The following is a 12,532-nucleotide window of genomic DNA, read 5'->3' on the forward strand; positions in this document are numbered from 1 at the left end:
GGGAAAACCACAGCTTTTACTATATGGACCTTTGTTGGCAAGGTGGTGTCTCTGCTTTTTAAGATGACAGGTCTCTGCTTTAGGAAGACTCAAACGCCAAGCCTTCCTTGGCCGAAACTCCTCCCCACCCTGAAGCCAAACTTTATCCAGCAAGACAGAAAATCAGCGTGCCTGTTTCAGTACACCTAAAATCCAGTTTCACCAAGAGTCGGGGCAAGAGGGAGTGTCCTTCCTTCTTGCTGTCCCGCAATACCAGTTCCTGGGAACCACGGGCAGGTGCAGAAGGTGCTTGTGTTCAGGTCCTGCTTGCAGGTTTCCCATTAAGGCATCTGGTTGGCCAGTGTGAGAACAGGAGGCTGGACTAGGTTGGGCCCCTTTGGTCTAATCCAAAAGCAGGTCTCTCCTCCTGCTCTTATGGCACTGTCCTCTGTCGGAGACAGTACGCCTCTGAATACCAGTTTCTGGGAATCCCAGGTGAGCTGAATGCTGTTGCTTGCACAGGAGGCTGGATTAGATGGTCCTCTTTGGCCTAGTCTGGCACCCAGGCTTTTCTGATGTTCCTACTTTGCTTGCAAGGCTGCGTACACATGCTCCTGTTTATTCTGCATCAAGCGTGCTCCCACAACTGGTTTGGGAAGAGGCGTACACGTGACATTAGCCAATCCATACCTATCCTGCCGTTTCCTATGAAATTCTGCGTTATGGTGCACTTCCCCACAAAACCAGCTTTGATCTTAATTGAGAAAAGTACGACTTCGCTGTGTTTTCAGCCCGGGGAAGTGTACACAGCCTAAGACTTCAGGAAAACATACAGATGTTTCTGGTGTCTTCTTGACGCAACAATACAGAGACTTTTGCATGCAGGGAGCAAAGTCCCCTTCCTCTCTTCATTTCAGGGCAGTGTCACTGCCTTTCAGGAATCTGGTGCTTCTTTTATGGGGTGGCAGGAGAACTGAGAGCAAGAAGCAACTGTTCGGGGATCCTGCCTGCCCTTAAGATTTCTTTCTTTCTTTCTTTCTTTCTTTCTTTCTTTCTTTCTTTCTTTCTAGGATGAACTTGTGCGGATGGGAGCTCCTTACAGCGACTGCACAGTGAACGGGTCAGACATCCCTATAAAGAATCTGTATCAAGACTATCCTACTTACCAGGTAATGGTTTCTCCACTTCACTCCAATTGTTAAATTAGTATTAATTTATCACTGTCATCCTCAAGCCCTCCACCCTAAGGTCCCAGAGTGGGTTGCAGCAATTAAAACACAGTTTAAAACAGTGGTTCCCAATGTGTGCTACCCCCTGCGGGGCTGCAGGATTACCTAAAGGGCTGCTCAGAGGCAAGGGGGCGGGGGGGGGTGCTGGAGGTGTGAATGACTATCAGACTCTGAAAAGCTAGTATCACAGGATCAAGTCTGTCAGTTTTGTTAATGAAGCTAAATATTTTAAACTTGATTTTGAATAAATTGGCAGTTAATGGTGACTGTTTTGAATTGTGTTGGGTTATTGTCTTCCTTACTGGGTCCTGCAAACTGCTATTCTGAATAATGCTTTTTATAGGGTAGATAACACTGGGGATGAGTTTATGGAACCAAGGGGGCAGTAGCCCAAATGATCTGGGAACCACTAGTCTAAAACAACTCAGAGAAGGGAAACAGCTTTCAGTGCCTGCTCTCTTGATTTTAAGTCACCCTGAGATCGGATGTCTTTCTCTGGGCAGTTGGTTCCCAAAATTCAAGACTTACTCTTAGGTGAGTTTGGAGGCCAGGAATCAGCTTAGGAACCTGCAGATTATACACAGCAAAACGAACAAATGGGAGTGTCCTTGAGCATGTGCAGAGTGCATTTCCCTCTTCCCTCTGTCCGTGTGTTGTGTGTTGTGGGGCAGTTTTGCCTCCTGGCCAGAGTAGCTCCCAAGCATGCGGGGTGGTTTTGTTTGTTTGTTTGGAAGTAACCCATAGCTGTGATTCCCGCATTGCAGTGGTTGGAATAAATGCCCTTCCAACTTTACAATTCTGTGTTTCCCCTGATGAGCAGAGGTTGCCTCTGCAGAGCAGAGAGGGTGGCTTGAGTGGTGGGGACTCTCCTTTGCTGGAGGCCTCTGCTTTGGCCACGCATATTGCTGCTGCTGCTGCTTTCTGCACAGCAAGTCGAAGGGCAAGTTTCCCAGCATTCCTCCCCTCTTGCACAAAATCCCAACAACTGTAAACTGAAAAGCCAAAGTTTGTTTCAGCCAAGGGGCAGGAGGCTGGAGAGGGAGCAGCCGGCTGCCTCCTCCTTTCCCAAGTCCCTAAGTAGGTCTCCGCTGCTCTAAATGTGTCTCCGAGAAGGAAAGGCTGGCAGTCGCCTCCTTCTTTCGACTCCTGCTCATGTAAACTGTTTTCGTGTAAACAATGGCAGACAAGCCCTCCAAACATGTAAGGCGCAAGGTGTTTGGTTTCTTCCATAGCCAAAGGCAACTTGCCTTACTCTGCCTTGGCCGCTCTGCTTCCTGGGAGGGGAAATCACCACTCATGTTGTAAAGGACGTCAACAGGTTTAAAAGCCCAGTAAAGTCTATAGCGGAAGAACAGCTGGTAAATAATACCTGTCTGATGTGTGCCAAGAGGCGAGAACTTCAGTAGCGCAGATCAACTATTAACTAGGAACATAGGAAGTAAATGCTCTACTACCACTGAGTGACGGTCCTTTCCTTAAAAACAACACAAGGTTCCAGTCCTCTTTGTTTCTGAATCAAGGGCTGATTTAAACCGGGACATAGGAAGACACCTGGTCCATCTAGCTCAGTATTGTCTACACTGACGGGCAGCAGATCTCCAGTGCTTCAGGCAGGGGGACATTCCTAATCCTATCTGAAGATGGCATTTGGGATTGAACTGGATCTTCTGCCATTGAGTTAAGCTGCCCTCTGGATGTTTTGCATTACAACCCTTCTCATCCGCCCCAGCCACCAGTGGCTATGTTTCCATACAGCCAGCTGTGGCTGATGTCCAAAACATCTGGGCAACACCAGGCTGCAAAAGGATGGACTAGGAAATGTAAGGACATTATAAAATCTTGGGGGAACTTCAGTCCCAAAGCCAATATGCACTTTTTTGCCCATTCCAGGCTTAGGATGAGTCAGGTTTTTAGACTGAAGGGAGCCTCCTAGTCTGCAGAAGAAGCTCTCTTGCCAAGATGAGGGAGTAGGGAGCTGGGTCACAACAACTTCTAAGTCCTGTGATGGGATGTTGGGTAGATTCAGATAAATGGAGTTTCCCCAGTGCTTGGGGGCAGGGTTGGTTGGGCTTTTCCCCTGATCCCTCCACTTGGAATTGAGTGGAATCAGCTTATCTGGTTGTGGGTCAGGGATTCTTGAGCATTGCAGGGGGTTGGAGAGAGAGAGATAAAACTTTATTCGCATTAGCCAATGGCCATAGCAACAGTAAAACATTACAGTATACGCAGAAAAGGAAATTTGATATAAAAGCACAATTTAAAGTCCTGAATCAGCAGTCAGTTAGTGGCCCTTATTCTGATTGCCCCTGCTATGAACCTAGCAACCTTTGCTGTTATCTGCTCATTTTGATCTGATAGAAGAAAGGACGTTGTGGCAGTGGTTGAGCGCCCTGGGATGGTTAGTACGAGTAGGGTGGTGATCTTGTTCCTCAGGTCTTTGTAGAGAGTATAGGACAGGGCAGGGGGTTGGACTAGAAGACCCTTGGAGTCCCTTTCAGCTCTGTAATTCTACAATCCTAGGATCTGGTCTCAGCAGGAGGAGATACGGTGGAAAACTAACTCACCTAGGTTGCCCTCTTCCTCAGGGACAGGTAGCTGGGGCAAGGGGCAAGGAGGATTTCCTGACCCAACAAATCCAGAAAGGTTTTACTTCTCCCCTCCTCCTCCTCCTCCCTACAGGAGGAAACAGTGCCGACTGAGCCCTGCTCCAACTGCACTATGGAAGACCGCAAGGGGAGCTCCACAGGAGGGGTCTACAGGACAACCTACTCCATCCAGGTAAGTAATACAGACCGTGTTCTGTTCCCCCTCAACCATCCAGTCAAGCAAGTTTGTCCCAAGTTGTGTCTCCTTAGCAACTTTTGATGCAGTTTCAAGAAGGTCCGATAGTGGTGGGTTGCTGAGGTCATGGTTGCACCTGACCCAAGGTTTGATTTACCTGTTGCAGCACTCTAAGCCACTCCTGGCTAGAAATACAGGGGATGTCCTTTCTCAGTTGGTCTCCCTCCTCACATGGGCGATGGAGGCTGAGAGAGAGACTTAACCCAAGGTCCCCTCTTGGAGGGATAGCTCAATCGGTAGAGCATAAGGCTCTTAATCTGGGGGTTGTGGGTTCGAGCCCAACGTTGGGCAAAGGATTTCTGCATTGCAGGGGGATTGGACCAGATGACCCTCATGGTCCCTTCCAACTCTACCATTCTATGATTCCAAGTCCTCTTGGGAACTCGCTGGCTCTAAGCAGAGTCCTCTCTTCCTCCAGGCTTGCCTACGTTCCTGCTTCCAAGCTTGGATGGTGAAGGACTGCAACTGCTGCCACTACTCCTTCCCTAGGGTCCAAGGGAAGCCTTACTGCAACAATCAGGAGTTTCCAGACTGGGGTGAGAATGGACACAGAAAGGACGCGGGGGGTGCTCCCCTTCTTGGGGAAAGTGTGTTTGTCCTGCAAACACTGCCCAAGCAGTCCAGCTTCCTTGTTTAGTTACAGCGATTTGGTTTATTTAGTGGGTGTTGGATATTGTGTGTGTTCCACCTGTGTAAATGGGTCATTGACCATGATGGATTAGTCAAGCAATGAAGGGACACTGGGAGCCCAGGCATTGCCTTGAAAGGGCCAGGAATTAAAACTCATGCATCTGTTTTTGTTTTGAATGTCTTTCCATCGTTTGGTGTTTTTTTAAAAAAAGCGAAGTGTCAAAGCTTGCAATTTTAGATTCCACTTGTGAAGATAATCTGTTTTGTTTTATTTCATAGAGTCTTTATACACCACTTAATCGTAAAAACACAACCCACCTCAAAGTGGTTTACACAAAAAAAGCATTAAAAGTGTAAATCAACAACAATAATTTAAATGTTTGAAAAGTTTAAATAACAATATATTGAAGACAGTTTTAAACAATTATGTTTTCAGCAGGTGTGCAGTGAAGGTGCCTGCCTAATATCAATAGGCAGGGAGTGCTGCCACACCATAAGGTCAAGTGGGACGGGTTGCCAGAGCAGTGTGGACCTTCAGTTCCGCTCCGGACAACAGCAGCTTGACTTGGGGTGAGGGCAGTGCCGGATTTACGTATAAGCTAAACAAGCTATAACTTAGGGGCCCCACTCTCTTGGGGGCCCCCACAAAATTTAAAGGGAAAAAAACCTGGATGTACATTTCCAAAATATAAGATAAACAAATAAAATAAAGCCTACATACAGCAACAGTGTTTCTAAATGGCTTTAGATACCTATTAGGTCCATAAATTACCATATAGCATATATTCAACACAAAAAAAACAGGGACAATTTGTTGTTGACAAAGGACAGCTGGACCCATTACCTTCAGTAGCTTAGGGCCTCATCAGACCTAAATCCGGCCCTGGGTGAGAGAAGCAGGAACAATCCTCCCCCCTTTGGCACTTCCATGAGCTTTTAAGCCCCGCAAATTCAGCAGGGAGAAAACAACTCCACTCAAGTTCCTGAAAGCAAAGACTGTGCTTTGTTTGAACTCTGCAGCATATTGCTTCTCTGAGCTGCGCAACCAACTGGAGATCCGCCAGACCTGCATCGAGTCTTGCAAGGAGACCTGCAAGTAAGTACAGGCGGCATCCCACAAAGTTCCCGAGGCACAGAAGTCCTGCTCTCCGTCTTGCACTGACCCCTGGGCCTCTCCAGTGGGGCAGCTGGAATAACCCAGCTGGGCTTTGCTGTGCAAAGAGACGGGGAAGGGGGGACAGGGAATGACCTCTCTCTCTCCTTCCTTTTTTGACAGCAACACCCAGTACAAGATGACTATCTCCATGGCTGACTGGCCTTCTGAAGCTTCTGAGGTGGGTCTCCCGGAGATGCTTTTGGGGAAATCTTTTGTCTTCTGGATGTTCTGAAGATCTACCCACATGGAGTTGGGTAGATGCTAAGGTGGTTGGTGCTTTTAAAGCAGCTCAGTCCCAGATTCGGGTGCGTAAGATTAAATTTATTTAAAAAACACAAAGAGAAGTGGCTCGATTTAAAAGGGATGAAATTCATCCAATAGGGAATATTAAAAATAAAAAATAAGCTCCTGTTTTAAGAACATAATAGCCTGCTGGATCAGGTCAAAGGGGTCCCATCTAGTTCAGCTCCCTGCTTTCACAGCGACTAACCAGATGCCCCATTGGGAAGCCTGCAAGCATTCTCCCCTCGTGTAGGTTTCCAGCAACTGGCATTCAGTAGCATTGCTGCCTTCATCCATTGAGGTAGAGCATAGCCATTGTGGCAAATAGCCATTGATAGCCCTCTTCTCCATGAATTTGTTTAATCTTCTTTTAAAGTCATCTAGGTTGGTGAATATGACTGCCTCCTGTGGGAGGGAATTCCATAGTATAACTGGGTGAAGTAGTACTTTCTTTTATTTGCCCTGAATGGATAAAAGTGCTTTATGTTTCTAAAAATGGACCCACGTCAGAAAGGCAATCAATTAATTCATTTACATTTATTCATTTGCAAGGCACCTGACGTTGCATGTACAAGTAAGGAAAAGGGGGGGGGGGACGTCCTGCACACAGATGGCAGTCAGAGCATCCCTCCTTCCAGAAACCTTATTTTGTTTCTTCTTTCTAGAACTGGATATTCCATATTTTATCCTATGAAAGAAATAAGTCACGCGATATCACTGTGGACAGGTGAGTAAAAGCCAGCTGCTCCATGAGCCACAAGGAGTGGGTGGGGAGACACAAGGAGGAGGCCTGGGGGGAGGGTTAGACAGGGAGATGCAGAAGAAGGGAAGGTAAAGGTAAAGGGACCCCTGACCATTAGGTCCAGTCGTGGCCAACTCTGGGGTTGCGGTGCTCATCTCACTTTATTGGCAGAGGGAGCCGGCGTACAGCTTCCATGTCATGTGGCCAGCATGACTAAGCCACTTCTGGCGAACCAGAGCAGCGCACTGGGCGGTACCTATTTATCTACTTGCACTTTGACGTGCTTTCAAACTGCTAGGTTGGCAGGAGCAGGGACCAAGCAACGGGAGCTTACCCGGTTGCGGGGATTCGAACCGCCGACCTTCTGATCGACAAGCCCTGGGCTCTGTGGTTTAACCCACAGCGCCATCCGCGTCAGAAGAAGGGAATGCAGCTACTTAAGCTGGCAGCCTGGGGCTTGAAAGACAGTGTGGTGCAGTGGTTAGAGTGCCAGACGAGGACCTGGGTTTGGATCCCCACTCAGCCCCATATGGGGCAGCTGCTGCCTCTCAGTGGAACCTACCTCACAGGGTTGTTGCAGGGATTCAGTGAGAAGGGGGAAAGAAGCATGTATGCCACCTTGAACCCTTTGGAGAAAGGGGTGGGCTATGAATGCAATAGAAATCAATGTGTGGTAGAGGCACGGTTGGCTCCAGGGCTTGGAGGGGGCCTGAGGCAAGAACTCATCCAGCACCTGCCCAGCTCCCTGGCTGCTCCTCATCCCTGCCTTCTAACTGCTTGCCAGGCAGAGAGCAAGCAGAGATCCATCAGGCTGTGGCCTCTCCTCCCCACCTCCAGGATCAAGCAAGTGGGGAGGAGGGGGAGGGAGCCCTCAGCAGATTCCCAACCACACCAGCCCGTAGAACTGAGGTATGTGGGATGAAGGCTCCTTCTCCAGGGAAGTTTTTGTGATGCTCAGCTGCTGAGGGCCAAGCCCAGGGCGCTGTGCTCTCCCTGCTCCTGTCAGGCCTTCTTGGGATAGTTGCTGCTCCTTATGCATGGCTCCTCTTTTTTGCGTCTGCTCTGGCCACAGAGCACAGGTGAGAACCTCCAAAGCCTCCTCTGGCTTCTGCGACTCGCCCAGCCTAGCTGCTCTCCCTGCTTTCTGAGGCCCCAGGAGGTGCCAATCTTCCAGGCCCAGAACCCACTTTGGAAAGCTCTTGTGGCAAAGGCAGGCCCAGGAGGAATGCGCTTCAGCCAGCCCCAGCTGTTCCAGGCGGTGCATGGTCCCTTGCAGCAGCTGCCGCCGCCATATTGCAAGCCTTTTACCTCCACTGATTGCGAAATTGCAGCTCTGCAAAGTGTCTCAGCCTTCTCCCGCAAACTGCAACCAGTTTGATCTTGGCTGCTCCGGAGCAGCCGGAAGTTGGGCAAATGGCCCCAGGTTTATAGGCACACTTTGCAGCTGCAGCGGCTGCCACAGCCTTGTTTGCTGAGCCTTCCTGTGTGCCACTTACACCAGAGCCACCAAGTGAGAGTGGGGTGCCTGTGGCGTGGAGAAAATGGATAGGGGAAAGTTTTTCCCCCTCTCTGCTAATGCTCAGAAGTCCAGTGAAGCTGGGAGATTCAGGACAGATGGAGGAAAGTATTTCTTTGCACAGCACAGAGAAACTGTGGAACTCCCTGCCACAGGAGGCGGTGATGGCCACCAACTTCAGGGCAGGAGCCTATAGGAAGGGAAGGACAGGATCTCAGGCAGCAGCTTATCAGGCCTGGTGAATGAATGTTTGATGAAGAGGAGCTCATTGTTTCTCCTCTCGCTTCCTGCAGGACTGGGATCATCAAGCTCAACATCTATTTCCAAGAGTACAACTACCGAACCATTGTGGAGACAGCAGGGACAACTGTAAGTGGGCTGGGTCCAGATCCCCTTGCTCAGCCTATTCTATGAAGCACAGGGTGGGGGGTTGTATAATAGTAATGCGGGATGTGTTTTAAGCCCCGCCCTCTGCACTGGAAATGCATTTCCCTTCTCTCAGGTGCCTCCTGGTTTGGCTTTTGTTTCTGAGTTGTCACAGAAACTGTCTCAGGGATGCTATTATTTCACATGTTGCAAAGGGTGAGTTGTGGCCTCTGGGAAAATACTGATTTGGTGTTAAAGAATGGGAGCCGTCTGTGAGCAGGAGAGCTCTCCAGGACTATGATGAGATGGGAAAGACCTCAGAGCTCATTCCAACTTTGGAATAAAGACAAGCTTAAACTGTTCACTCTTCAGCCTTTGAATCTCCAGCACTCCCCCTGATAGTTTATTTAAAAGCTGAAGTCTTGTTAGTTTCCCCTCTGAAATTGGTTGTGTTACATATGCTTCAGGTTACAGACTCCGCTAACCCAGAAATATTACCTCGGGTTAAGAACTTTGCTTCAGGATGAGAACAGAAATTGTGTAGCGGTGGTGCAGCGGCAGCAGCAGGAGGCCTCATTAGCTAAAGTGGTGCTTCAGGTTAAGAACAGTTTCAGGTTAAGAACGGACCTCCAGAATGAATTAAGTACATAACCTGAGGTACCACTGTACTACAATACAGTCGTACCTTGGTTGTCGAACGGAATCCGTTCTGGAAGTCCGTTCAACTTCTGAAAATGTCCAACAACCAAGGTGCGGCTTCCGATTGGCTGCAGGAGCTTTCTGCACACAACTAGAAGGCACAAAAGCCACACTGGATGTTCGGCTTCCAAAGAACGTTCACAAACCAGAACACTCACTTCCGGTTTTGCAGCGTTCGGAAGCCAAAACATTTGACTCACCAGGCATTCGGGATCCAAGGCATGATTGCAAAATAAGGATTTTTGTGATAAAAGTCCAGTGAGGACAACTTGAATACAAAGCCTATTCCATCCACTGGACTTGTTCCACTGGAAGGCCATCCTCAAAGCAAACAGTTTCCCCCCTGGGGTCAGGACCCCCCTTACCTCCCCCTGCTCCAAACGCCTTCTCAACCTGTGATTCTTCCCATTGCAGGTTGTCTGGCTTCTCTCAAACCTGGGTGGCCAGTTTGGCTTCTGGATGGGAGGCTCTGTGCTGTGCATCATTGAGTTTGGAGAGATCCTCATCGACTTTGTCTGGATCACTGTCCTGAAGCTGATTGGCTGGTTCAAGGGGCTGAGGAGAAAGCAGAGCCAGCCCCCGAAGCGGGACGCTCTTCCCACCGTGTCCGAGAGAGTGGAGGCTCACACCAACCTGGGCTTCCAAGGGGAGGAGGAAGGGGAGGAGGGAGCCAATGGCAATCCTGGGGACGACGACTTGGCCGCAGATGGTGAGGCTGGGTCTGAACCAGGAACGCCACCTCCCCAGTACGACTCCCTCCGCGTGTCAGCCATGGATGACATGGAGATGGATAGCGATGGGGAAGTAGATCCGACTAAAGCTTAATGCCCACCTGATGTGGAAGGGGAGCCAAGAAACCCCCTCTGTCCTCCAAGGGAGCTTCATAGAATTGCAGAATGGAAGGGACCTCAAGGGTCTTCTAGTCTGTGCAGGAATGCCCACCTAGACAGCTTGCTCCTTCTCCCTCAGCTGCTTGCAGCATGGGACATTTAGGGATTCAAGAGTGGCTGCTAATGCAAGGCCCTTTCTCCTTGGGCTCTTGGTTCAGCTTTTGTCCCGATTGGATTGCACAGAGGTCAGGGCATGCCCAGTCTGCTTTGAGTGTCTGTTCCGCTTTGTTTACGGCAAATGTGCGTTCATTCTGATTCACTTGCATAATCAATAGTTCATCATCGGTACATTTCTCTGTCACTATCCTAACTGCCCAAAGTCTGTCTGCAGTGGTGGTGGTCTTTTTCCCCCCCAGTGGATTCGTTGGGTTAGAGTGGCAGAGCACTTTTAAGCACACAAACATAGACGTTCCAGTCTGTGCTGGACTCCCCCCTGCAAAACAGTGATCAGTTGGAGGTCTCCCATTTTGCTCATCTGCTTAGTTGGAGCATCATATCTGGCTGGAGGAATGTGCATGGCTGCAGCTTCTGTGGAACCCTTTAGTGTCGGGCAGAGCCTGAGTTGTAAAAATGGGGGTTATGTTGCAAAGCTCCATCCAGACACCTCAGTTAACCCAGCCAGGGCTGACGTTTCAGTGATGCTGGAACCCTTTTGCTGCCTGCCTGAGCTGGCTGGCCATGCACCTGACTCTCCTGTGCAAACTGCTGCCCTCAAACTTTGGGGTTTTGAAGATGGTGACGCTGCAAGGAGGGGAGGGAGTTTTTGTTTGGAGGGAGAGGGTAAGAGTCCTTTGCAGAATACCAACTCACCTGTGGTGGAAAACATTTTATGAGTTGGACTCTTTGTGGGTGGGGTTTATTTTAGATGAAGAGAAGCAGAAGAGGAGTCCACCATCAACCTGTGCTTGTTAAGAGAGCAATACAAGCAACCTCCCATTTCCTACAGCTCACGCCTTTCTGTGGGCTAACAATAAACGAGACAGACAGAGCAACTGCCTTGCCTGCTTCCTCAAACCTCCTCCTCTTCCCGCCCTCTCCTCTACTTGATGTGAATTGGAGCATAGGCTAACGTGCTCTAGGAAAAGAGGAACATGACACACCAATAAAGAAAGATGCTGCTTCCTTTTCGATCTCTTTGGCAGAATGTGCCCAGTTTTGGTTGACGACCAGGTGGCCTCTTCCTCTTGGCAGACACTCTACCTGCACATGGGAGCCTCTGTGATGCACCAGCCTCCAGCGAGGAAGGTGGCATGATAATCAAGGGCTTATGCCTTGTGCCAGCCACACACACTGACACACATGCACATGTTTAGTATAAAATGGATGAAGGTCTGTGCAACTGGCCTCTTTCTGGCCTAGTGCCAATTAGCAGAAGAGCTGGGACAAGGCGAGAACCACAGAGCTAGAAAAGGTAGACGAGCGTCACATCAAGCAATGCTCCGCTGGGCTGATCGCCTCCTGAAGGGAGCTCAGCAATACAAGGGGGCAAAAGGGGAGTAAATAGCCCCCTGGTGGGGATATATAGATACTGCTCTCTGGCCACCTGCTTTCCTGAACTGCACTCCCCTAAACTTACCTGGGAGATGGAGGAGGAGGAAGAAGTGGTAGGAGGGGTTCAAAGAATCAGGCCAAGTGCCTGAAATGCTCCACAGCCCTCTGCCTACCACGGACAGCGCCTGCCTCTCCTGACATGGCTATTGACACCTTGCATTAGACAGATTCCAGGCCCCAAAAGTCACCTAAACAGGACAGGGCAGGGCAGGGCAGGGCAGGGCAGGGAAGGGAAGGGAAGGGAAGGGAAGGGAAGGGAAGGGAGAGCTGCTTTTGGGCAACAAAATATCTGGGACTGGGCTGTGCAGAGATGATGGGAAGGTGTTGGGGATAGCCTCAGGGTGTTGGGGGAGAGAGACCTTCCTTCAGCCAAGCAACCAACCAAGGCTCCAGCTCCTTCCTCCCACCCCCACTGACCATACCGGAGGACAGAAAAGAGCCCCCAAGCTGTAGAGACGGACCTGCCCTTTGCAGCAGGCCTAGAGTTGCCTTGTGCAGGAGGAGCTTTGCTGCAGCCTCCCAGAGGCTGGCTCTTCCCAAACCCCCCCCCCCAGCACTGATGTCACAAGTCACACCCCTGTCCTGGGTGACTCGAGAGCTGAGCCACGAACAAGCCCATAAAAATGGGCAGGATGGCAGCGAGGGCAAAGT

The 12,532-nt window shown here is 49.8% G+C and overlaps 1 protein-coding gene across 3 annotated transcripts in view; it reads left to right on the top strand.

Annotated features, from left to right (window-relative positions):
• SCNN1B (sodium channel epithelial 1 subunit beta) overlaps positions 1-11,460 on the top strand; it is a 38,886-nt gene extending 27,426 nt beyond the window's left edge. For all 3 annotated transcript variants that reach the window (XM_083584618.1, XM_083584619.1, XM_083584620.1), the window contains exons 8-15: positions 1,050-1,148; positions 3,888-3,986; positions 4,468-4,585; positions 5,700-5,775; positions 5,956-6,013; positions 6,783-6,844; positions 8,669-8,744; positions 9,855-11,460. In XM_083584618.1, coding sequence (XP_083440744.1) covers positions 1,050-1,148; positions 3,888-3,986; positions 4,468-4,585; positions 5,700-5,775; positions 5,956-6,013; positions 6,783-6,844; positions 8,669-8,744; positions 9,855-10,265 — 999 coding nt within the window. In that variant the 3' untranslated portion in view covers positions 10,266-11,460. The remainder of the gene's footprint in view (positions 1-1,049; positions 1,149-3,887; positions 3,987-4,467; positions 4,586-5,699; positions 5,776-5,955; positions 6,014-6,782; positions 6,845-8,668; positions 8,745-9,854) is intronic.
• Positions 11,461-12,532: the final 1,072 nt, after the last annotated feature.

This window comes from Podarcis filfolensis (genome assembly GCF_964270895.1).
Source record: "Podarcis filfolensis genome assembly, chromosome: 14".
Lineage (NCBI taxonomy): Eukaryota > Metazoa > Chordata > Lepidosauria > Squamata > Lacertidae > Podarcis > Podarcis filfolensis.